This window comes from Osmerus mordax, chromosome 3 (assembly GCF_038355195.1).
Source record: "Osmerus mordax isolate fOsmMor3 chromosome 3, fOsmMor3.pri, whole genome shotgun sequence".
Lineage (NCBI taxonomy): Eukaryota > Metazoa > Chordata > Actinopteri > Osmeriformes > Osmeridae > Osmerus > Osmerus mordax.
Genome location: NC_090052.1, coordinates 5,428,513 through 5,454,771, shown reverse-complemented (window position 1 = coordinate 5,454,771; position 26,259 = coordinate 5,428,513). Strand labels below are relative to the sequence as shown.

The window sequence follows — 26,259 nt, the reverse complement described above, 5'->3', positions numbered from 1 at the left end:
TAAGAGTGGTGATGTTTCAGAGCATGAAATAATTTGGTCACCTCAGCAGCGGTTGTTTTATCATCCACTGTTGTTGTGTTTGGAGCAAAAAATGATGTTAAGGGAGAGTGTCCGGCAGAACTGTAGCAGCATGCCGCTCGAAAGCCCCTTTCCCCCTACTACTCACATCTATATCAATGCGACAGAGCTTACAGAAGGCATGATATTGATCTGTGCTGCTCTTAGTGGCAAAGTGGAGTTCTGAACTCCACGTAGGTTTGAAGGAGGTCTTTCGTTTTGGCACTGAAGCCCACGTGGGTGGTAAATTGCGCAATGGGCAGGAAATATCAAAAGGGTGAAAAGGAGGACATGCAACAGCGGTCCGGACAAAGAACTGGAAAACCGGACTGTCCGGACGAAATCCGGACGTCTGGTCACCCTAGCTCTAGCACTTTTGGTAACAGACTTAGCAGATGTGCCGGGGTAACATCTAGAGCTAACTCCTCTGTGAAATAGCAGACTACTGTTTCCGAAAGTAGATGTAGTAGCTTAATAATATATAACAATGTAAAATGAGTAAATGGTTATCACCCTGGCCTCTTTGCTTGGGTGTTTCTAGTTAGCCTAGCTATCTCCCAGAAGTGAACGAAGTGCTAAACTAATGTTGTACAGGTTATTATCCAATCCACACAGCTCAATTAATGATCAAGCATCCAATGCTGCCTCAAAAACAGCATCCATTGACAACAAATTATACTACACGAACGACAACAATACATCCCCAATGGACGAGCGGCATTAATTAATTCCCACAACCCAATAAAAATCAATCAATCCACTGCTGCCTTTGCCAAAAGATACCGGCAACACACAACACAAGTCAACATCAACACGTCCTCAATGGACAAACGGCAGTAACTAATCCACACTGTGTTCAAACCAAAAAAACATACACAGTACAAACTGGCACCAAGTTACTACATACCGCTCCTGTAGCTGTGACGATTCCCATCGGGCTCTGTTCGCCTAGCAGTAATGAATAAACCATCCCCCCATACAGCGGAGATCCAGCAAGGAGTTTTAATGTTTCCTTTAAGATCCAAAGCGTCCCAAAGTAATCCAAGGAAGTCAAACGCACCTAGTGACTTGATCAATAGCCTCCAAAAACTATAAAACCTAATACAAATAGGCTACTTATATGTTGTCCTACAAGGTACTGACATTCAAATATTTTTCACTTTCTGTGTATGATACATAATTTGAAAGCGTACAATCGACACTTCCTTGATTTGTAAAAAAGGTCAAAATGATCAAGACCTACATGCGGACCAAACAACCAGCACCTGTCTCAGATATAGATGTGTCACTTTGTTGACGGTCCCTAACTGATGTAAGGCTTTAGGGACCGTTACTACAAGCAAGTTGCTACAAGCGAATCTCTATCGAATATCCAAACTGAAACTAACTTTCCACGGTAGGCCAAAAGGATAGACAAAGGCCAACCAATGCACATAGGAATCAATACCTTAGTATCGCCTTTAATCGTGCAAATTTCATGCCTGATTATAAGGCCCAGTGGCGATTGAGCACCCCTAAATTTCATCTCAGCACCCCTAAAAATAATAATAATAATAAAAAAATCTTATTGTATATTATCATTTGATGCTGGTAGTTCATGAAGAAAGGGACATCCTTTGTTTTTTTATTCATTCAATATTTAGCACAATAATGCATAAATGTTTTAATTGTTATCCAGTGAAATTAGTGATTTATTACAAGCATGCAAACTCATCACCTTTAAGTGAGACTCACCTTTTTGAAACCAAAGTGGGTAGGGGGGGGTGGTCGGGGTAGTTCAACACAGGTAATCCCGTTTGTTTAATTTTGTTTAATGATGTATGCTATACAAAAAATGTATTTATGGTTAAAAGAACATGACATTGTTTACAAGAGCTCAGATTCTACATAGATCTAGCCTCTTAATTTTGCACATTCTCATTGGGGGCTGAGCACCCCTAAAGGTCTGATCCTAGAATCGCCCCTGATAAGGCCTACTCCAACTGCAAACACGTAGCTTTTTTGCCACAGTGGTTACTCAGAACATAGGCTACACTAAAGTTGAACAGAAATAGGCCCTTGGCTATAACCACGGACAAGTTGTGTATTTGCATGGTACGACTATTTGATCCAAATAAAAGCAGCTATGGACGTATTGTGGGGTGACAGCTTCGGGAATCTGTTTTCCGCAATCGGATCCTGCCAACAGCTAAAAACCTTATCGGTATGAAAAAGGCCAAAATTAATCTCAAATTTGTAGAGTTTAAGCAGGTAGGCTTTCAACAAGGCGGAGCAACAGAAAACTAAAACTTCATTCTGTGGCGGTGGGTGGAGCTCAGCAAATTAAACGCAGGCACTTCTAAAAGTTCCAGCGGTCAACTTCAAACTTCGAAATGGAATTATTAGCTACTCCACCTTTCTAGGGCGGACGCTGGGCGAACGAGGCGAAATAAAAAGGGATTGTGTTATGAAGGAAACGGATAAAGAAAATGAAGGCGGCTGGTTGAGAGGAGGAACGAGAAAAACGGAAAAAGATCAGGTTTGACCTATGTTTTAAAGATGCGACGATTGGGATCGTATAGTCCATACCAAAATAGTGCGTAACCAAAAGTCGACTATTGTCTGGTGTTTTTTTCTTGACAGACGTTTAGGTGACATTTAGATGTCCTTGCATGGACATCCCAGCAGCACAACGTTTAGGCTACAAATTTACTAGGTCATGTAGCCTACAGTTAATATTGCCTTTATATTAAAAACTAGACGTCAACCTTGTCCTAGTTTGTTAATGTTGAATAACGTCGGTTCTCCTGCGTGTTCAGACATGCCGGTATTTGCCATTCAGGGTAACAGTCGAACCCTGAGGCATTTCCTGCGGTGGTTTAATAAAACAATATAATCGAACTTTACTTTCGATTGGAGTTGTTTTCTTTCAGTTGCAGGCCATGGCATATCTGCGCGTTACTTTATCTTCATCTTTTCACTAAACCGAACCCCAAACAGTGAGTGCGTTTACATTACCATGAGAAACACAATTAGGCTACTAGCAATCGTAGATTTATGCCAATAATACGATTACTCCGTACACATGCGTAGACTAATTAGTTATGCGATTACTCAATAAACGCGTCTACATGATTCGTTTTATTAATCGTTCCACAGACAAAACTTGCACCACCATCATCCTTCTGCAACAAAGTGTCGCCGTGTCTTCCTGTATCGGCCCTAATGATATGTTTCATTCAATCAACACATTGAATCCAGCTACAAACTTCTGCTCGGCGTCTAGCTGGCTACTTACTAAGTAACAAGTTGCACGAGTATGCTAGCGCCACAAACACGTTAAACAGTTATCCTTTCTCCGTGTTAATAACTAGTTATTTTGCTTATCGTTTGAGGATAGCTTATTGTATGTTATTGTAAAAAGGATGTTACTTTAGGTATCCTATTTGATGCAGAATCAAATGACAAGGTGTTCACGTGCAACAAAGAATCGAAAGAATGATCTTTTTAATAATCGCATTATTGCAATTATTGGGTTATGATCGGCGTATTAGTGTGCATGTAAACGCACTCAGTGTAGGTATCTGTATGAAAAGATTGTCACAGCCTAGACATGAGCGCAATATCAAATGATCGGAAACGCCACTGTAACATCTAACCCATCTATATGATAGGCTGAATTGAGTCTGTCCAACCTGAACCTAACATTTCGTTGTACACTCTATTGTAAAGCCTCGAATAAATTATAACATACTAGCAAAATGTCGGTATTTCACCTTGCCTGTAGTAACACAGGCGGGAGAATAAAGCCTAGCCTAGCGTTTTTGTTGTTTTAAAAACCAGAGAAACGCAAGCTGCTGTAGTCAATCCCTTTTACGCATGAATTGACAGGTCGAGACTCAAACCTATCCTAAATCCCCACATGCTTCTCTTACCATGTAGCCTATTTGTTGTTGAAAAGATCTAATCTTCTCAAGCTTGCCAGACAGCCCATACTACTACTACTACTACTACTACTACTACTACTACTACTAGGCTACTACTACAAAAAAATATATATACATATAACAATTTCACAAACTAGAAGAAAACCTTTCTTATGTCAAATATACAAACTGGAGCCGAACATATATTTACACCTTCATCTTATGGTTGATCTCATTTTTCTCATCTCTGACCATCTCTCTGCCACTTTGAAGGGAGACACTACTCTAATGCAGTGGAGTAATTCAGCAGGACACAGCAGATCTGCCCTGTATGGTTGCACATTCAGTTTGAGAATAGTAGACCTAAATCTAATGTGCTCTCACTCAGGGTACATAGACTAGAAAGGCACTAACTTAACAGATAAGATGACAGTCACCATGGTTGCCAGTTGAGTAGGCGTGTCAAGGACCATCTCCCTGCTTGTTGTAAGGACAATGTCTAACCATAAATTTGAGTACACACAGACATACTATATAGCATACACATTGGCACATAGTTTAGTATATAAAAATGCATAACACCACACATAGCTAAACTCTGTTAAAAATCCAACTCTGTCCAACTGTCTGTGTTAAAACATCAAACTGTAATAAAAAAAATGTAATCTCTCTTTGTCCCAACATGTACACCCAAAGCAATACACCTGCTTTTCAGGGCACACAGATATATCTGTAATAAGACATACAGTAGGCCTACTCTAGTTGACCAAAGGTCCATGTACGCGCACACTCACACACACAAACATGGCAGTGTTTATAAGCTGACTAAAGACCGTGTGATGATGGGATCTCCCTCTGTTCTCTAGAAGCGTTTGAACCTCTCCATCCTGTCTCAACATGAATACGACTCCTTGCATTCTTGCCATTCCGTTCTCTCTCTCTCTCTCTCTCTCTCTCTCTCTCTCTCTCTCTCTCTCTCTCTCTCTCTCTCTCTCTCTCTCTCATACAGTACTCATGTTACCTATTTTTCCCATCACTGGTGTGTGTGCAATGTAACAACCCATTTACAGTTGGGTATAGTTATGGTAAAGTGCACATGCACATAAAAACGCTTGTACAATAACCTACTCAACACATTGTTTCTCTCTTCAATTTAACAGCCACTTAAATGTCTAGATCTTTTAATTACACTCATTGCTGGATGTAGTGTGAAAATGAAAACCAGGCCATTATTAAAACTGCGCCAGTGTGTTTGCACATTTATGGACACTTACAAATTAAAATCTGATAGTGATCGTGAATTTTATGACTACACAGTGAATACATATTTATAAGGGACAACTATAACCTTAATCTTCATACCAGGATAAGGCCCGTTATGGGGGTCCAGGGGGGAATGCTTGAACACTGGGTTGATGTTTACCTGCGCATAGGTTGCACATGACCAAGCAACACAACATAACACTAAAAGTTGAAACAACGTAAACAAATATGTCAATGCGAATGTTTCTGGTCTTAGTGGCTGCAGTGGGAGCTTCACCTCTCTTTACATATGCAATGTATCTGTTGTGGCTGCTTTGATGGACTTTCAGTGAGATTTAAATGGAATAAACTCTGTGAGAATGACATCCTGTGATGAATGCTCTTGCTAACTATCAAAGATGACAAAATACATTTCTTCTGTCTCTCAATCCCTTAAGAGCTGGATACCCAAGATCATCAAGAAGCGAGTGTGCACCTCATTTGTCGAGGACTCCTTCAGGTAAAAGCTAATCCGAGTCACCTTCTACAGTTTGTACTCACACATACAGAAACTTGTATCTCTATGTGTTCTCTTTTGTTGTCTGTCTTGCTGTCTCTTGGTTCAGCAATGGAGCATTGTGCCAGTGCGGAGGTGTGCGTGAGATGCATGGCTCCATTGCCACAGGCGACTACTTTGGGGCAGCGATTGTCAGCCAATGGGACAGTTCCCAGCACTCCTCTGAGTATCCCACAGATGCCTTTGGAGAGCTGGAGTTTGCTGGGTCTGGGAGGAGGCACAGCCATGTGGGTCAAACACACATACAGACTAACACCCACATACATACACACACACACTAACACCGGCACTAACACACACACTAGCACACACATGCTTCATGGAACTGTTTTGTAGTACAAACACATATTTTTATGCGTAGGCAGGTATGACGTGCATGCTCACTGAAATACACACACACACAACAATAAAACTTGATATGTTCATGGCCAAACGTCTGATGGTAAAACGTGTTTATTCAGTCAAGCCTGTCACCCAGTCCCTCAGTCAAGTGGTTTACAAGAGTATAAATACTGTAAAACCTTGGACAAACTCTTGAAAACAACTCAGGCTTATCTTGGGATATTTGTCCATAGGCTACATCCAAGAAACACATTCCTTAGTTTTTTGTTCTTAGAGAACACATGATATCTCAAATGACGATCAAATAAAATGAATCTACTTCTCAAGTTAGTCTACTTCAGTTAGCTGCTTCAGCTAAAACATTCGTCAATCTTAACAATATATTATAAGTCATGATAGTAAAGGCCCTCTCCTATGCACACCAAACTGTATAAATGGACTCCAACAAATGCCCCTTTCTTTCCAAGACCAAATAACACAACCAAGAATCACAGTCAGGCCAAATGTGTCTCTGAATATCTCAATTATTCCCAACCACATTTTACACCCAAAACTTTGATGTTATTCATTGTTTTACCCTGTCTCTTCACTGGCCAGTTCCTGCGTCTGTCATGTGACACTCCACCTCAGATTGTGTACACCCTGATGACAGCCCACTGGGGTGTGCCCTCACCCAACCTAGTTGTGTCAGTGGTGGGAGGCGACGGTCGTGAAAAGGTCAAGACCTGGGTGAGGGAGGTGCTGCGGCAGGGGTTGGTGAGAGCGGCACAGAGCACAGGTTAGAACTATTTTTCTTCAGTCAAAGGTCTCAATAAATGTATCAATCATTCAATCTATCTGTATGTACATTATGTACTCCTGTATCTGTGCACAGTAAAATAAAATCTGAAGTAAATACAGCACCATATGCAAAAAAGCATTAATGCTAAACACATGGCAAAACGTTTGACGTGACTGACATTTTTACAGCCTTTATGCAGATTAATACATGATGCAGAAGAGCCACTTTGAAGGAGTTATGTTTTTTGGGCCCACGTTTGCTGGAACAAAAGTTGCGATACCAAGTAGAACAGTGTCATACAGACACACCACAACATATTTGCATTTTTTACATGCTTCAGTAATTGCTGAAACTCTAGAAGAATACGCTGTAGAGTTCAACCTTCTTCTTGCAAAAGCGTAATTTGAGTATGAGAGTAAACCTTGCTCTCAAAAGCGTTGTAATGAACTGAGGAGTAGAATGAATTGGAGTAAAGCGAAATAAATAAATATTCCTTGAGTGGTGGTGTTTAGTGGCCAATGTAAAGTGTACACACATCTGTGTGCCTTTACAGTTCCTACCTCCTGTTTCACTTAGTTCATGTGAAAAGTAAGGGAGGGTGACAGTCTTTACTCCTAGATGATGTGGAACGGTAAAAGGATCTCAGCCACTGTATGAACAAAATCAGATGCATTGTGAATATGTGTTTACTACATGCTTTTACTTCTGTTCCTTTAACAATCTCTTGATTTCCACACGCTTAATTGGATATAGCTTCATAGAGCAAAACACAGGAAAGACATTCAATCAAAGGCCGAGATCCTGAATCTAAAATTGGGTTGGACCCCTCACTCATCCATTATGCACAGTTGATTAGCTGCTTTCCAATTGTTAGTCATCTAAGGGGAGGGAAATAGTTTATGAAGCCTGTTTGCATAAAAATGCAGTGCATCCCTTTCAGTGTGTGTGAGTTTGTGTAGTTACAACCATTACTCCATGGTTGCTTAATAGACAAAAATCATTTCCCTTTCCCAGTTTCTTTCTTTCTTTCTTTCTTTCTGTCTTCTCTCTCTCTCTCTCTCTCTCTCTCTCTCTCTCTCTCTCTCTCTCTCTCTCTCTCTCTCTCTCTCTCTCTCTCTATCTCTCTCTCTCTCTCTCTCTCTCTCTCTCTCTCTCGCGTTCACGCTCTCTCTCTCTCTCTCTTTTGCTCTCGCGCTCACGCTTCCTCACGCTCTCACGCTCTCTCACGCTCTCTCTCTCTCTCTTTGTGTACCTCTACTCGTCTTTCTCTCTGTCTCTTTACTTTCTCCTTCGTATGCCTCACTCGTCTCCTCATTCCATAACCCTCTCCTCTCCCTCTTCTCCCTCAGGGGCATGGATAGTGACAGGGGGGCTGAGGGAGGGGGTGGGCCGCTGTGTGGGGGAGGCGGTCAGGGATCACGGGGCGGCGGCCTCCTCATTCTCTCAGAAAAAAGTAATTGCCCTAGGCGTGGCCCCCTGGGGTCTGGTGCACAACAGACAGCAGCTCGTCAACCCTCAGGTACACACACCACACAAACACACACACAATGTCGGTGAGCAGGTATGCTCTCTTTGATAGTTTGCAATTTGATATACACTATTTACTTACCAGTCCAAATCGTGTTCTCTCAATTCAAACTTCTCCTCCCCACTCTCTCCCTTCCCCTTCCCTAACCTGTTCATTCCACCTGCTTTCTCCTATTTCACATTTCACCTAATGTTCCTCGCCATTCCCTTGTTCATTTGATCCATCCTCTCCCCGTCTTACCTCCCTCCTTAACCTCTCTCCCCCTCTCACTATGTATCTCCCCTCTCTCTCCCACTCATTTCCTCTGTCCCTTTCTCAGGGTAGTTTTCCAGCACGTTACTATGTGCAGAACACATCTCGTGACTCCTGCTGCCTGGATAATAACTACCAGGCCTTCCTCCTGGTGGATGATGGGAGTGTCGGTCGTCCAGGTGGAGAGACAGCTTTCAGGGCCAATATGGAGGACTACATCTCCCATCAGCGTACTGGCATCTGGGGTGAGATCAGACACGCAAATGTTCATCCTATTCATTATTGGCAAATGCTGGGTCACAGTCATAATCAAAATTGAATTTTACACCCTGTCAAGTACTCTTAGGTTTTACTACTTATACAATGTTAAGATATGAATGAAAAGCTTGATTTGTTTGACCTAGTAGGCCAGTCACATCGCGATGCATTTCAAATACAATGTTTCAGATTTTCTCCAAAGTGATATGTATTTTTGACCAGAGGTAATCCATAAACACACATACCTGACTAGCGTCATACCCACAGTACCCTCGGCAGGCAACATAGTTACTCAGGGTCTATTGACCTGATATGTGAGCATAGTCTGCCATCTGTCATATTCAACATTGCAGGGAGAAAAATAAAAAGGATTTCTGTCATATTTAGCATGAACTAATCAGGCAATAGCTAGTAACTTATTTTGGATTATTATATATTTGTTCCTGTAATTGTTCTAAAATAAATTTAGCTAGATATCCCAATGAGTGTGCACCCTCTGAGGATGTTTGTCTTGTTTGTGTGCCAAACGGACTGATGCCAGGGATATGCTGCACTTCCCCAACAGCTTCCTCTTCAGACGCAACAGGAGAAATGTGTCTGCATCCTCCTGTTGAATCTTTAGATTTTCACGACATCCAAAATCAAGAACCTCATTCACATAGCAGAATTGTTACAGTCCCATCTACCTGGTGTGTTGGCAGGTAGTGGCAATATTGAAATTCCTGTGCTGTGTATGCTCATCTCTGGGGAGGTTGCCATGTTGGAGGTAGGAAAACACAGCAAACTGCTTTTGTCTGACTTTCTCATTCTTTGTTTTTTCTTTTTGTCACACTCTCCTGTTTCTGTAGCACTATATTTGCCTCCATACTATAATTAACTTCCTCTCTTCCTCCCTCCCATTCCCTGCATCACTGCTATCATGTTCTCTTCTACACGGCCGCTGCACTTTCACACCCCCTCTCTCTCATCCCACCACCCCTCATCCCCGCTCTCTCACCCCCCTCCCTCTTTCCCACCCCCCTCCCTCTCTCTCACCCCCCTCCCTCTCTCCCACCCCCTCCCTCTCTCATCTTCTCTCTCAGAGAGTTGACCTCTCTCTGAGAAAGACCACCCCGTGGCTGGTCCTGGCTGGTTCCGGCCCAGCAGCCGACCTGATCTGCGAGGTCCTGGACGATCTCTCGGCCGTGCTCCTCAGCCCCCCCATCTCCCCGTCAGAGGGTGAGGGTGGGGAGGGGCCCTGCACAGAGCTGAGGGACAGAGTGCGTGACAAGGTCAGGAGACACTTCCCTGCTGAGGTGGAGCTAGAGAAGCTGGTGGATAGGGTGTGTATGGTTTTGTGTGTGCCTTGGAAATTGAATCACCGCAAGCATGATTTGCATTGAACGGTCAAACATGAAAATGTAGAGCAATACCATATCGTTCTACCTCTTTCTGTCCCATTCTCCTTTAGGTTCTGAGTATTTATCAGAACAGAGATCTGATCACAGTGTTTCATGGCGAACAAGAAGGTCCTGATGACTTCGACACAGTGCTCCTCAAGGCTCTGGTTAGAGGTAACGTCTTGGTGTGTGTGCCTAGGTGTTTGTGTGCATGTTTGTGAAAGGAAAGTCGACATATAAGGATTTGTGTTGTGTTGTGTGTGTGTGTCAGCAAGTAAACGCATATCCAGCGATGCCAGTGAGTACATAGAGGAGCTGAAGCTTGCTGTAGCGTGGAACAGAGTGGACATCGCAAAAAGTGAACTCTTCAACGGAGACATCCAGTGGAGGGTGAGCTATCTCTAGTCGAAACACTACTGCAACCCTCCATTGACATCAGATGGTGAACAATGTGTGCTCTGCTGTGTTTGTTAGAGCTACGCATTGTGAGGACAGGTCAGCCAGGCAACAACATAAAAGTTTTAAATGTATTTCAATCACAGATGGTATGAAATGTTTTCTTAACTTTCCCTTCTTTCCCCCTCTTCTACCACCCCCAACTCCCAAACAGTATGAGGACCTCGAGGACTCCATGACGGACGCGCTCGTCAATGACAAGCCCCAGTTTGTGCGCCTCTTCACCCAGAACGGCCTCAACATCCTCGACTACCTAACCTACCGGCGATTGGAGACCCTCTATCGGTCGCTCTCTGACAGCTCTCTGGCGTACACGCTGCTCCAGCGGCGCCTCACCGAACGACAAGGCTTGGCAGGCTCGCAGCCTGACCTCCCTGACTCCCTGGATGGAGGCTCATCCCTCAAGGCGCCCCAGAGCCCGCTAACAGGACCTGTCTCGGCCAAAGAGCTGAGCTTGTATGAGGTGAGGGGATCTGGGGAAGGAGAATGGGTCTGGGTTAGGAGGTGAGGGGGTCTGGGGTAGGAGGAGAGGGGATCTGGGGGAGGAGGTGAGGGGTTCTGGGGTGGAAGTGAGAGGGTCTGGGGTAGGAGGAGAGGGGGTCTGGGGTAGGAGGAAAAGGGGGTCTGGGGTGGAGGAAAGGGGGTCTGGGGTGGAGGTGAGGGGGTCTGGGGTAGGAGGAGAGGGGGTCTGGGGTGGAGGAGAGGGGGTCTGGGGTGGAGTAAAGGGGGTCTGGGGTAGGAGGAGAGGGGGTCTGGGGTAGGAGGAAATGGGGGTCTGGGGTGGAGGAGAGGAGGTCTGGGGTGGAGGTGAGGAGGTCTGGGGTGGAGGAGAGGAGGTCTGGGGTGGAGGTGAGGGGGTCTGGGGTAGGAGGAGAGGGGGTCTGGGGTGGAGGAAAGGGGGTCTGGGGTGGAGGAGAGGGGGTCTGGGGTGGAGGAGAGGGGGTCTGGGGTGGAGGAGAGGAGGTCTGGGGTGGAGGTGAGGGGGTCTGGGGTAGGAGGAGAGGGGGTCTGGGGTGGAGGAAAGGGGGTCTGGGGTGGAGGAGAGGAGGTCTGGGGTGGAGGTGAGGGGGTCTGGGGTAGGAGGAGAGGGGGTCTGGGGTGGAGGAGAGGGGGTCTGGGGTGGAGTAAAGGGGGTCTGGGGTAGGAGGAGAGGGGGTCTGGGGTAGGAGGAAAAGGGGGTCTGGGGTGGAGGAGAGGGGGTCTGGGGTGGAGGAGAGGAGGTCTGGGGTAGGAGGTGAGGGGGTCTGGGGTGGAGGTGAAGGGGTCTGGGGTAGGAGGAGAGGGGGTCTGGGGTGGAGGTGAGAGGGTCTGGGGTAGGAGGTGAGGGGGTCTGGGGTAGGAGGAAAAGGGGGTCTGTGGTAGGAGGAAAAGGGGGTCTGGGGTGGAGGAGAGGGGGTCTGGGGTGGAGGAGACGAGGTCTGGGGTAGGAGGAAAGGGGGTCTGGGGTGGAGGTGAGGGGGTCTGGGGTAGGAGGTGAAGTTGGGTGGGGTTGGTGGAGTGTATGAAATGATATGACATGTTATGTGCTGGGTGAAAACAAATGGAGAAATTTAAACCTGTGTTTTGTCAAATAAATTCAAAGATGCATCACAATGTATTTTCTATGTAGTATGTACAGGGTGGTTAAGGATCAGAACAATTTTATATGGGTGTATAAAATAGAGAGGAGGAAGACGACAATGTGTCAGTCAAAACAAACAGACAGGGCGTCATGCTTATCTGAGGTCGGGCTTTTTGATCAACCTCAATCTTTTTCACTCTTTGGTTGTGCCCTAGGTTTCTCGTTTATTATGGGGTATCCTGGGTGATGTGTGTGAACCATTCTACTACAGCCCACTGGGCCTGGACCACAGCACCGGCACCAGGAGAGCCCTGAAGGTAGCTCAGACACTGTACTACTAGTAGTTATGACACATGATTGCACGTTAATATAGGCTATGTCTGTGTGTTCAATCCTAATAGCCAATTGTTGCTCTTCCGAGGGGGCAAGTTATAAGCAAAGGAGAAAGACAACTAAACTGTCTAGTTACTGTATTGAAAAGTGGCGGGACAAGGTTTTAAAATACATTTGCTTTTGTTTTGTCGTTGTTTTGCCATCGTTCCTCTCGTCTCTAATTCCACCTGCTCCTAACCCCCTTCTGTCTCTCTTTCTCCCCCTCCCCTCTTCAGCATGTGAACAAGTTGCTGTTGGGGGACTGTCCATACAGGGAACAACGATGTCTCTCTCCCTGGGCCTCCCTCTTCATCTGGGCCGTCCTGCAGAACCGTAGCGAGATGGCCGTCTACTTCTGGGAGATGGTAATACCCATGTTCAACCATTGCTTACAATAGACAGTGCCATTAAGTTATACTCTTACTGTATTTGATTGCATTCTATTCACTATAATCCATCTCAAGACAATGAGTTTTAACTATAGTGCAGTATTTTTGGGGTAACGCTTTACTTGAAGAGATTTTTCAAAATCACCTTTATGTAATGATGTATCAATGCAATGGGGGGGGGGTCCTCACAAGTTCAAGTGCTAACACTATGTTTTTTTGGGGGGGTTGGTTAGGGTTCAAATTACATTAAGGGTTGGGTTAGGAATTAGGGATCGTTTTAGGGTTAAGAGTTAGGGCTAGGTTTAGGGTTCAGTATAGGTTTTTGGGCAAGGTTGAGGTTAGAGGCTACGGGAAAGCTGTATTTACAAAGGGACTTAATTGTGGGACCCACAAGAGTAACAACCAATCTTTTTGAGGGCATAGGGGGATTTCTGTGTAAAAACAAGTGTACTTTTATTCTTAAAATTATTTTCTATATTTTTTTGCCAAGATTTTTGTTATGTCTCAAAGCATCCAGAAGAGCCTTGCCAAACACATGGGTCTGTACTGCAAACCTTTCACAAAAACCTTTTCACATATGCTAAAAGGTTCTGTATGTTCAAAAATATCTGTGTTGCTCACTCTTTGACCCTTAGGCAAGTAAAAGGAGCGTTTTTGTGGCAGAACTATGAAAACATACTTCAGGAGCAGGACAATCATGTTGGTTAGGTCTATCTCAGTCAGTGTGTGTTAACAGGAGGAGCAATAGCACCGTCAGCTAGGGCAATGACAAACTGTGGCTCTCTGTTTCAGGCGGGAGAGTCTGTGCTCAGTGCGCTGAGCGGTTGCAAGATGCTGAGAGAGCTGTCGAAGCTGGAGAGTGAGACGGAGACCAAGCTCTCCATGAAGGAGCTGGCACAGAAGTTTGAGAACCTAGCTCATGGTAGGTTAACCTCCCTCACCTATTCTGAACAGCAAATCTTTGGTTTGGTGATGAGTTAGTTCTCAGTGATTGGTGAGTTTTAATTATCTTAAAGTGACATTCTTGCTAAGTTGAAAATTCTTGTAATTGGGTCTCTTAATATAAGCTCTTCACCCTCTTTGTAAAGGTTTTCTAAATAAAGCATTTATAGTATGTCAAAAATCCACAAGTAATTCAAGTAAATTCCCATTATTTCCCCAAAACCCCCATGGCAAGTTGTGAAAGTTCTCTGAACTTAGTAGTCCTGGATGTTGAGGCCGTTCTCAATGAAGAGGCGCACAAACTGAGGCTCGTCATTGACGAGCGCGTCCATCATGGAGTCCTCCCACATTTTTAGGGTTACTGTTAACTCTGGTCTCTGTCACCAGATGTCTTCAGCGAGTGCTACCAGAGCAGTGAAAGCCGCTCCTTCACTCTCCTCATCAGGAAGTCTCCGGTGTGGAGTGGAGCTACCTGCCTGCAGATGGCCACCGCAGCCGACGCCCGCCTCTTTTTTAGCCACGACGGTGTACAGGTGAGTATCCAGACAGAACGTCAGGACAAAACCTAAAGGTCAGGGTCTGGGTCTGTCCCAAGAGAGAATGTCAGGATTAGGTCTGTGCTATACCCAGGTTCAGGCAGGAGGATTCAGTATAGTATTTACTTGATACTTTATTTCACACGGTACAATACATGATTGTAATACTTGAATTTGGCATAATGGTTCTGCTCGCCGCGGCTCCCTGCCGCACCCAACGGAGACAGTCTCGACATCCGAGCAGAGACGCATTCCCACCTACGCAAGGAACACAGAACCAAGGGTGGAGGCCGGGGAGGTGGAGGCAGCAGATTAAACAGAGCATCCTGTGTCGCACTAAGCAATGCGGAGTGCAGCGATATCCTGATTACAGTAAATAGCCCGCCCTGCTAAGAAGACGTGCCCCCGATGCGCTATGTCTCGCGTCTCCTGCATGAATCAGCTCCGCTTGTTTCAGGCACTCAGTATAGTATTTACTTGATACTTTATTTTACTTTAGTTCTGATCGCCGCGGCTCCCTGCCGCACCCAACGGAGACACCGTCTCGACATCCGAGCAGAGAGCAGCCCCAACACAAAACCACATGCCAGACGAGACAAATGTATGAGACTGCTGTGTGCATGTGGTGCCCCTGTTGTGCTAGAATTCGACTGAGATGAGCGTTGTGTTAGCCATACTTACCCTCAGCATCGTATCTCAGAGCAGAAGGTGCCCATAGCTGCATCTATAGTGAATGAATTGAAATTGAATGAACGTGATTACTAACTGAGGCACGGCCTCGACGTCCCAACTGAGGCATGGCCTTGACATACCAACTTTCGATGGTGACTATGTCACCTGTCGCACATGCTGCTGCATACAGCCCGGCCAGCCACCTGACGAAACATTTATTATTAAGCATTGAACACCTATACATGGAGTGAGTGACTACATAAGCCTGCAATACAAGAACAAGAAGAGTGATCATTATTCAGAGGTAGGGAGAGTGAAGCCATCCTCCTCTGGCCATCCAGAACACCACTGCATTAAGTCTGACGTAACGATGAACCGTTGCAGATGACCCATCACTTTCAGCGTCAATGCTGAGACCACTTGAGATAACGATGTAGCCGCTCTGATTCGAAACAAGTGCGCCGTGTACAGTTATGACGTAACGATGAACCGTTGCAGATGACCCATCACTTTCAGCGTCAATGCCGAGACCACTTGAGATAACGATGTAGCCGCTCTGATTCGAAACAAGTGCACCGTGTACAGTTTAGGATCCAGACCACAGCGCCGGCACAGAATTCCAAGCCGGCCGGTGAACCAGTAACCCGTCATGGCTTCCCGGCATCGGTGATGAACAGGGGCTCGCTCATTACCGTTGAAGAACGCCAACGGAGGTATTTCACCATGGAAGAGAGGGGACAGAAAGAGGAGTTAATCTGTGATATCACAACAGGAGTACCCACACTTGCTATGTTTAAGAACCACTATGGACATGCTTAAGTCTATGCTCGACATCCTAACGGAGGCGTTGCCTCAACATACCAACTGAGGCACTGCCTCGACATACCAACCGAGGCACTGCCTCGACATACCAACCGAGGCACTGCCTCGACATACCAACCGATGCACTGCCTCGACATACCAACTGAGGCGTTGCCACGACATACCAACTGAGGCATTGCCTTGACATACCAACTGAGGCGTTGCCTCGACATACCAACTGAGGCGTTGCCTCGACATACCAACTGAGGCACTGCCTCGACATACCAACTGAGGCACTGCCTCGACATACCAACTGAGGCGTTGCCTCGACATACCAACTGAGGCACGGTGTTGACGTCCCAACGTTGACGGTGACTGCTTCACCTGACGCTCCACGCGCTGCCGCACCTGGCCAACCACCTGACGAAATATTAATTAGTAAATATGAAGCATGCAATACATGAACATGAAGAGTGAACGTTAGGTAGTTAGGGGGTAGGGAGGGTAGACGCCATCCTCCTTTGCATTCCAGAACATCACTGCATTCGGTCTAATTTAACATTGAACCGTTGCAGACCAACGACCCAACGCTTGAGCGGTGAGCCGAGACCACTTGAGACGCCAACGTTGTTTAGGGTCCGGACCACAGCGCCGGCACAGGATTCGAAGCCTCCCGGTGACCGTTATGTAGTCATGCTTCCCCGGCATCGGTGACGAAACAGGGGCTCGCTCATTGTGGTCGATGAATGCATACAGTGGAGGTATTGCACCATGTACAAGAGGGGACAGAAAGCGGAGTTAATATGCCATGTAACAAGAGTACACGCACCAGCTTTCACACTAGTACTATGCGTGTGTGTCTATGGTTAATTTGCCAGGGCGAGATTGTGCAAAGGTTGGAATGTGACGTCACTTACGTTGTTAACCGACCCGGGAATAAATGCGGCCCGCAAACATTTGCCGTTTAGCTCACCCCACGACAGACAGTTCACATTCAAGTCTTTATTGTCAGATGCACAAAACACCGCGAGGTCAGACTGGGCCCTGAAATTCTCAGGGCAAGACAATGCAAAGCAACCTGCATAACATGACGTATAAGTAGGCTACTCAGACATGAATTATACCTATGATAAGCTCAAATATAATATAATAAACCTCCTAATATACAATATAGTATACTAACCTCTAATACACATTACCTATACTAACCTAGACAAGTGGGGTACATTTAGTGGGATACAGTTCGAACAGTGCTGTGACTTGCAATCGCCCGCCAAACTCGAGTCCAACGAGCCACGACTCACTACCCCTTCATTTGCGTCGAACCCCCAACACAATGTACAAGCCAGGGAGTTGGAGTTGTACCCCCTCCTTACAGAAAACAACAACCGTTCCGATGTCCGCAGAGCACGGCCCAGAACGCAATTGGATTGCAACCCTCATCCACAACGAGATTGTGCAGCGCCGGAACCAATTTAGCCACGGCCACAGAAGGGAACAACGACCGACCGTGAGAATGATGCCCATGCGAAATTAAGACGCCCGAGCAACGACAAATGAAATGCACCGAGCCGGTGCGAGGACGCAAAATCAATCACAAAATCGTCCGGCAGGTGCAGCACAAATGCAACCTGCACCCGTCCAGCTGACCCGCATAGGACTCGGAAAGAATGTCAAAATGCACGCCTGCTACGACGCCAAAGCCAGAAGAGCATAGAAGACATCCGTGATTGCCATTTACTCACCTGACGTGTTGGCGAGACAGCCTACCCGAGCCATGCAGCGCCCACGCATGCCCGGTGATTGACTGATATCGATCGATATAGCCGAAACAGACAGGTTCAGGCGGATTAGGCTAAATGCCAGGACCCTGTATGGCGAACAGGTCCACAATCAATAATTTTCCCCAGATATTTACTGGTAGCTATGCCACCGACTACAGGAACTCCGACTAATCACGGCCCACAGATAGGTCTACCCCTGCCGGATTCCTGCCGGATTCCTTGCTAGACCTAGCGACACGTCGGGCTCCTGAGAACACATTGCAGTTAGCACACACATGAGTGACACTAAGCAGACATTTTACCCAGCCGCAATGCGCGGCTAACCACTCCAGATCCAACACGGACCAGTCCAGACGTGGATGACCACATAGACATACAGGGCAGCTCCTGCGGAAACGCTGTGCTACTCGCAGAACAGACATATCCCACATAGTCCCGCCGAATCACGGCCACATTCCCACACTCGACCAAGCGTTTCTAAAGATTCAGGCCCACACAGCGGAAATCTGCCGATTAACGTCCTTACCTTACGACACATTTGTTCAAGCCACCTAGGAACCAAATCGATCGGACACAGCGTTTTACACGAGAATCAGCAGATTAAACAGAGCATCCTGTGTCACACTAAGCAATGCGGAGTGCAGCGATATCCTGATTAAATAGCCCGCCCTGCTAAGAAGATGTGCCCCGACTGCGTGATATGACGAGTTGCTAGTGACGCGCTATGTCTCGCGTCTCCTGCATGAACCAGCTCCGCTTTTTTTCAGCCAATTTTATCTCTTCTTTGACAAGTCGGAAAATTAAATCATTGTGGGCTTTTTGAATATAAGGTTCAGTACTATACACTACCAATCCAAGCTGTGGAGACATTGGTACCGTTGCATCTTCGTAGCACACTGATCTGTATGGATTATATATATATTTTCTCTTCATTTTATGTTTTGTCTTGTATCTTAACTGGACCCTGAGTCTGTAAAAAAGTAGTATATTTGGTGAATGAATATTCAATTCAGTTTCAATACATATCAAAACAAACAGTAAATGTTGGTTTCATTAAGTATTTTATGTCTTTGAACTTTTAATGTTTTTAATGTTTTTTAATGCCACTGTATGCATACTCTATCAAATGACAGTGATTATCCTTAAACACCTAAAATGTCAAAAATGTAATCAACAGGTGCATGGATGTGTTCAGATCAGCAAACAAGTATGTGTGTGTTCTTACCCTGCCTTATCCCCTACTAGTCTTTGCTGTCTCAGATCTGGTGGGGGGACATGGAGAGGAGCACGGAGGTGTGGAAAGTGGTCATCACCTTCTTCCTGCCCCCTCTCATCTACACCAACCTTATCAGCTTCAGGTCAGCAGCAAACCTTCCTCCATGTCTGTCTGTAAATCTATTTTAGTCTGATTATGTAATTCTATACAGTACTTTCTGTACTGGCTCTATGCCTGACTATAAATGTGCTTGCTTTAGTGTTATAATAAAATGAATTACACCAAGTTGACTAACAAACACACACCCTCGGTAATACCCATCCCTATCGAGGAACCTCTGTGACTGAAGACAGGTAGCAGGAAGTGCAAAAGCGGACATTTTCGCCTCCACCGGGCGTAGGCCTAGCGGTTCACCAAACATGGAGCCACTCAGACCAATCCCATTACTAGTGTCTTTTCTAGACTTAGGATGCGTTAAAACACATGCAGGGACCGAACCAGAAAACGATCAGCCGGTAAATGAAATGACTATAATATTACTATTAAATGAAGCTTTTAGTTTGGGCTTTCTGTGTCCCTCATGTCTGTCTGTGTCGTTCTCTCAGGGAGCAGGAGGAAGAAGGGAAGTCAGAGGAGTTACCGCACGGTCGGGAAACAGACAGTCTGGATGGGGGCGACGTCACTGTGTTCTCCCTTGCCGACATCATGCAAACGTAAACATGATGGCTTCTGCTTTATGGAATGGTATTTGTGTGCAAGCAGTGTGTACTCGCATCTGAACCCCAATTCACCTCCACTCTCTCCCTGTCATTCTCTTAGTGAAGAGGATGCAGAGGAATATGCTGCGCTAAGGGCCAGTCTTAAAGGTGTGTTTGTGAGGTTGTGTTGACTACCCCTGGTCTCCTCTTTGAATCTCTACCTGGGTAGCATGCCAAAAGTCTTGCCTTGATTCAGTGCATACTTCCTTCTTGTCACCTTCTCAAAAATCTCACAAAAGGACCTTGTCCACCCAATCCGTTTGGAGAAGATAAGTATATAAGGAATCAAGGACATATGTCTGAAATGTATCCAAAGGTGAAAGCTAGCTAATAAGTGACTTGAGCCAAGAGCTCTCTTTTACACTAGTGACTCATGATACCTTCTTGCTTGGTTATCCTTCTGTCTCCAACTCTCTCCTCAGATTCATCTCCATCCCCTCCCAAGCTTCCATATGCTGTGCTACGATGGCGGCAGTTCTGGTTTGCACCTGTCACCTCATTCCTAGGCAACGTGTTGATGTACTTCCTCTTCCTCTGCCTGTTTGCTTACGTCCTATTGGTGGACTTCATGCCCCCACCCCCAAAAGGCCCGTCCACCTTAGAGTTTGTACTGTACTTCTGGGTCTTCACGCTTGTGTGCGAGGAGATCCGACAGGTCAGTCGGAGTGCACCCCCCACCCCACACACACACACACATGCCATTATCATGACAGTTAATTTCTCACTCCTTCTCAGACCTTCTTTGTGGGCAGCACCACTGTGTTTATAAGAATGAAGATCTACATACAAGATATGTGGAACAAGTGTGACCTCACAGCCATCATACTGTTTTCCCTCGGACTATGCTGCAGGTATGTGTGTGTTTGTGTGTGTGTTTGTATGCATGCACTGTTTGATTCTGTCTACTCCAAGTGCGTGTGCTTGTAGCATCTAAATGACTTGATAAGCATGTATATGCTAGCATGTATGCATTGTGTATTATGTGGCATGGTGGTGTGGATGAATGTATTTGTTCCATATGCTCCAGGATGTTTCCGTGGTCGTATGAGTTTGGCCGGGCTATGATGGCTCTGGACTTCATGGTGTTCACCCTCAGGCTTATCCACATTTTTGCCATCCACAAGCAGCTGGGCCCCAAAATTATCATATTGGGGAAAATGGTGAGCGCTGAAAAAGTGTGCAGGAGAGTACAGGGTCTTGAAGCAGGTAAGCAGAGTCAGACAATTGTCTAATCTCTGTCAGAGGGATATCCTGTTGCTTTGAACCAACAAACAGTTGAACAAAAACAAATTCTGAAGTCATACCTGTAAGTCTAGACACTCCTCCCTCAGAGATGTTGTAAGAGAGGATGTTACGAAACAGATCTAACACCAGCGCTAGCTTTCGTCAAGTGAAATCTATAAATTATGTTTTACCTGACTTTTCTGCCTCAGTCCCTAGATAGGATGTCTATTATATGATCTAGGATTTTATTGTATTCAAGTGTCTTGTGGCACGGGGTGCAGAAAGGTGGTGCCGCCTGGCAGAAGGAAGGTCCTGGGTTCCATGCCCCCTTGTCGTGCCTGTCGGTGCTCAGGTGGGTTATCTCCTGGCCCTTTCTGGGTGGAGTTTGTATGTTCTCCCCATGTTCACATGGGGTTCCTCTGCACTAAAAGCCAATATAAAAACATGCAGAGCAGAATGCTCTCCTGCCAATGTCCCTGGCCAGGACATGAGTGGGCACTGGGTGGGCAGGAGAGCAATATGTTCTACAAGTTTTATTAGGGTTCTTTGCGGAGGAAACCCTTGTGAGCACGGAGATAACATGCAAACTCCACATAGAAAAGTCTGGGAGACGGAGCAGTGCCCCAAGCTGGAATAGAACCCAGGACCATCAATGCAACAGTGCAAGGCACTGCGATGACGCAATTGAATGGTTTGCTGCCATGCCACAACCAATGGCATGCTTTTTTGTTCCTTTTATATTACAACACGATGGTCTACTAATGTGAGGAAAGTTTAAAATCGGATTAAATAGATTCTTGGCTGAAATCCACCTTCTGGAGTTAAAAGCATGTTTTATTGTATAGTTACCAAGTAACTTCTTGATATTTATTCCTGATACAGTACGCTTAGTTGTGTACTCTAGCCTGACTCATTCACCTGAATTCAGATGTGCCTTGACTTCTCAATGACTAGTATTTCAGTGATATCCTGGGTGCGGTTCAAACTATGGTGGACTGGCAGGCTTTTGATGATTTTCAGTAACCCATTCAAAACCTTTCTATTTAAATTCCCCATGTCAATTGGTAATTTGTTAAATGTACACAGATTCAGTGCTTTTCTTTAGATTGTTTCAATTTAAGAATAGTACATTTGTTGTCATTTCTGCATAATTGTGACAGTGACAGGGTAGAGGGACAGGAACAGTTGGGGAGAGAGGGGAGGATGTAAAGTAAATGGTCTGGGCCAGAATAAAACCTGGCCCCTGCAGTAAGGCCTTAGTCTACGTAGTAAGAGATCTACCCCTTGAGTCACCAGAGTGCCTTGAAAATGATACATTTAACTGCAGAATATAATGGAAAGATTTAGGCCACAGCACAGTTCAGTTTAAATGGATACGTCTGGATTTAGGGATCCCTTCTTTTCCACCCAGTACAACCCAGAATCAAGTAAATGGGTACCTTTTTTATGGTTCTGTGTGCTGTTTGAAGGAAGTTGACAATAGCATGTTGTTATCATGGCACAAATGTTAAGATAACATACAATATCATAATCTGTTCAAATTACTCTCATAACTGAAGTCATTGTATTTCCTCTTCTCTTGATTTGCAGATGAAAGACGTGTTCTTCTTCCTCTTCTTCTTGGCTGTGTGGCTTATGGCCTACGGCGTAGCCAATCAGGCTCTTCTGTACTCCTACGATCCTCGTCCGGATTGGATCTTCCGACGAGTGTTCTATAGGCCTTATCTCCACATATTTGGACAAATTCCCATAAATGAAATGGATGGTCTGTGTCTGTTCATACATATGTATTTTATTTAAGTGTCACCTTGAAAGTATTTTTTTTAATATATGGTTTTCTCTGTCACTCTTACTAAGCTCCCTTTGAACCCCCCTTCAGAACAACTCCAGTGCTCCTCAAGGAGTTTCTTTTTTTTCATTGTGTCTCATAATCTATCTATAGTATGTGTCCCTAAATACTTACCTCTCTTTTAGACTTTCTCTCACCTAAATGTTCTCAATGTATCAATTGCACACACACACACACACACACACACAATCCCTCTCTCACAACATACTCTCTCACACTCTCTGTCTGTCCATAGCTGACAAGTTACAGGAGGTAGAGTGCACAAACAATGCCACCTTGATTGAAGCCGGGGCGGAACCCTGCATGAGCACTTATGCCAACTGGCTGGTGGTCCTCCTGTTGGTCATCTATTTGTTGGTCACCAACATTCTCCTGGTCAACCTGCTCATTGCCATGTTCAGGTATCAGACCCCAACCATCCACCTCAAATTGTTCCCTCATCACAGCACATTCAGACACCAGAATGGTGATGTATAGTTAAATAACTGTGTTCATGCCTTTGCTTGGACACTTTACTTGATATGATTATCATCAAGTCACTGGTAACAAATTGGTGATCCACCTGAATGTGAATTGAACCATGAAAGTTAAAGGGAAGAAAAAGATACATTTTTTTTTTTTAAGCGCGCTCTCCTTTGAACCTTCTACAGCTACACCTTCTCCAAAGTGCAGGAGCACAGCGACACCTACTGGAAATTCCAGCGGTATAACCTGATTGTGGAGTATCACTCTCGATCCTGCCTGGCTCCACCCTTCATCATCCTCTCCCACCTGAACCTTTTCATCAAAAGACACATCCGCCGCATTCCCTCCGTCAAAATAAAACACTTTGGTGAGAAAACCAGGAGGGGATCCATCTTAGTGAGTGCTTGTCAGAGATGTGTAGTTGTCTCTGTGCAGTGAACGGTTAAATACCTTCACCTTTTTCTGGCTTATCCTCCATGCCTCTCCCATAGTATTGGAACTGGAGAGTTGCTTAACAGATCTACTCTTTTCTTTCTATCTTTTCCTACTCTCTACCCTCTTGTTTATCACCTTTTTTTCTCTGTCAACCTAAATTATATTCCTTTGTCTCCCTCAGTTCTGGAGTTGCGTGGTAGGAAGGCCAGCAGACTGAACACCTGGGAGGCTATCCAGAAGGAGAACATACTCTCCGCCCAGAACAAACGACAGCGAGATAGTGACACAGAGCGACTTAAGCGTACCTCTGTCAAGTAAGTGGGTGCTCATTGGCCATGTGTTGTTCCAGACTTGATCCTGATCTGACCTGACTGACAACGATTTTATGAATGTTTTCAATAAATAAATCCTAGGCACTTCAGTCATGACTATAAAATGCACACCCGGTACAATTTATGTAAGTAGTTATATCCTGTCTCAGTTCTGGACTTTGATAATGCCACAATTCAGAGAGCAAAGGACCTGCTTTCCAAAGGTGTTGATAGAACTGGCTTGACCAACTTGGTAAGTGACAGCAAAGCTAAGGGCCCTGGGTTGTTTTTCCCGCAGGGTGGACAGTGTCCTGAAGCAGATGGCTGAGATCCGTGATCACGACCGAAGGCTGAGAATACTGGAGACAGAGGTCAGTGTGGGTCTCCACGCACCCCACTTTTCATACCCACGTGGAGATACACATGTCTTGAGTTCAAGTGACCTTAACTGGGTGCTCAGAGTGGATGTGCACAAATGTATATGTGTGTGTTTGCGCGTGCATGTGTATAGGCCCTACTTTTCTCTTCATTTGGACTGCAGCTGTCGTGTCTGCCTGCTCAGCACTGTGTGGCTACCATCCGTCATAGTCTCCCATGTCTGCCCCCCCCCCCCCCACACACACACACATAGCTGGAGTACTGCTCTAGCGCCCTCTCATGGATGGTGGAGGCACTCTCTCAAAGCCCTGTGATAAAGCCGACACGCCCGCCACCCACCCTCAGAGGTAAGGTCCTCTACCACAGACACACATCTCAACAATCACATGGAAAAGTACTGTATTCATTTATCTGCGTCATATATTTATAGCAACACTATTTCTAATAATGATTTAATTCATACTTTTTGTCTGATTGGGACAGTACAATGTTCATAACTAATTGTCAGATCACCAAGTGAAATAGACACTTTAATTGACAAAGTTGAAGTTTGAGATGTTTTTTTATATACTTTGAAATGAACAACAACTACAACTCTTATACCGGATTTTCAATGTTTTTAAAATGTGTGAGTAATAGATAAGGCCTTACCTTATTGCTACATATGATATGATATCCAGTTAAACATATTTTGTACTTGGATTTTTGTAGGCATAATGAGTTCAAATATTCAGGATATGTGCTAATTCCAATTCATTTGTTTCCAGTTGCAGATCTGACTCCACTTTCTCCAACTTGTTGACTCGATGACCTCCGTGCATTCACTTTTTATATACACAGACACACACACCTACACACACAGACACACTCAGATCATAATAGTCACTCAGGGCCAAATTGTGTCAAAGAACACCAAAGAGGGACCTTACAATCCATGATCCTCCTTGAATTAATTATTTTAATGTTTTGTTGACCATGTTAACTGTTATTTGTCAAATGTAATTGTAACCACAGTACATATTATTCTATTGTCAAATTACTGAAATTGTTCCCTTATTTGGTTCTGAAAATGTAGTTAATGTTGGTATGGCACAATGTCTTAAAATAATATAATGGTAAAATGCATGTTGTTTGCCCACGGTACATAAAAACAGTCAAATGTAGACAGACAAGTAACATGCTCTTGTCTTTTCTCTTTGAAGGTGCAGACCCTCTTTGCTTTAGACATGTTTATTTACTGTAAAATCATACTGAGGGTTACACTTTCAGCAATAAATATTTTAGTATGTTGTGTGGCGTTTCAAAACCATTTTTCTTTTTTATTCTTAAAATGAACTTTATATTGAATCTTATCCTGATTTACAACTGTATTCTCACCTACTGTCTAATGATTTTCACTTAGAGATATGTGAAGCACCATCACGTTTCAATGTAGGTGTTTTTTTTAACATATAAATAAATAAAATAATAAAATAAATCACTACTTCTCTATACAAGTTGCAATAGAAACTATTCTGGTCTGGGTACTGGCTTCAGACTGTTAAAGCCGAGCCATTATTTAGTTCATTAGAATCAAGGCTGTGCAGCACTACAGCTGTAATCGTCCCTCCCCTCTAACTTGATCTATCACGGAAAACGATTTCCCACCTCTGCCAATCCTTACATGGGAAGAGCGGGGCTTGGATTGAGATCTGGATCAGATTGACGGAGGTGAATGGATCGGGTTCTGGAACATCGGATCTGAGAGACAGACCAAGGGAAGGGTGGCTGAAGATCTCTACAAGCCTAT

The 26,259-nt window shown here is 44.9% G+C and overlaps 1 protein-coding gene across 1 annotated transcript; it reads left to right on the top strand.

Annotated features, from left to right (window-relative positions):
• The first annotated feature begins 1,951 nt into the window (after positions 1 to 1,951).
• Positions 1,952 to 25,761, top strand: trpm4a (transient receptor potential cation channel, subfamily M, member 4a). The gene is made up of 28 exons (XM_067232431.1): positions 1,952 to 2,575; positions 5,663 to 5,724; positions 5,831 to 6,008; positions 6,721 to 6,901; positions 8,254 to 8,423; positions 8,752 to 8,929; positions 9,644 to 9,708; positions 10,025 to 10,264; positions 10,393 to 10,495; positions 10,593 to 10,711; positions 10,932 to 11,240; positions 12,554 to 12,655; positions 12,947 to 13,075; positions 13,892 to 14,021; positions 14,429 to 14,574; positions 19,080 to 19,192; positions 19,656 to 19,763; positions 19,870 to 19,916; positions 20,231 to 20,463; positions 20,544 to 20,659; positions 20,836 to 20,968; positions 22,623 to 22,797; positions 23,117 to 23,282; positions 23,532 to 23,713; positions 23,963 to 24,095; positions 24,391 to 24,463; positions 24,724 to 24,817; positions 25,238 to 25,761. Exons 1-28 carry the CDS (start codon positions 2,504 to 2,506, stop codon positions 25,270 to 25,272), a joined length of 3,792 nt encoding a protein of 1,263 aa, XP_067088532.1. The 5' UTR covers positions 1,952 to 2,503; the 3' UTR covers positions 25,273 to 25,761.
• The last annotated feature ends 498 nt before the right edge of the window (positions 25,762 to 26,259 follow it).

Coding starts and splice junctions, on each gene's coding strand:
- trpm4a (XM_067232431.1), top strand. CDS start 2,504: ATGAAGGAAACGGATAAAGAAAATGAAGGCGGCTGGTTGAGAGGAGGA. Junction 19,764..19,869: donor CTTGCCGACATCATGCAAAC/GTAAACATGATG, acceptor TCATTCTCTTAG/TGAAGAGGATGCAGAGGAAT. Junction 24,818..25,237: donor CCCGCCACCCACCCTCAGAG/GTAAGGTCCTCT, acceptor ATTTGTTTCCAG/TTGCAGATCTGACTCCACTT.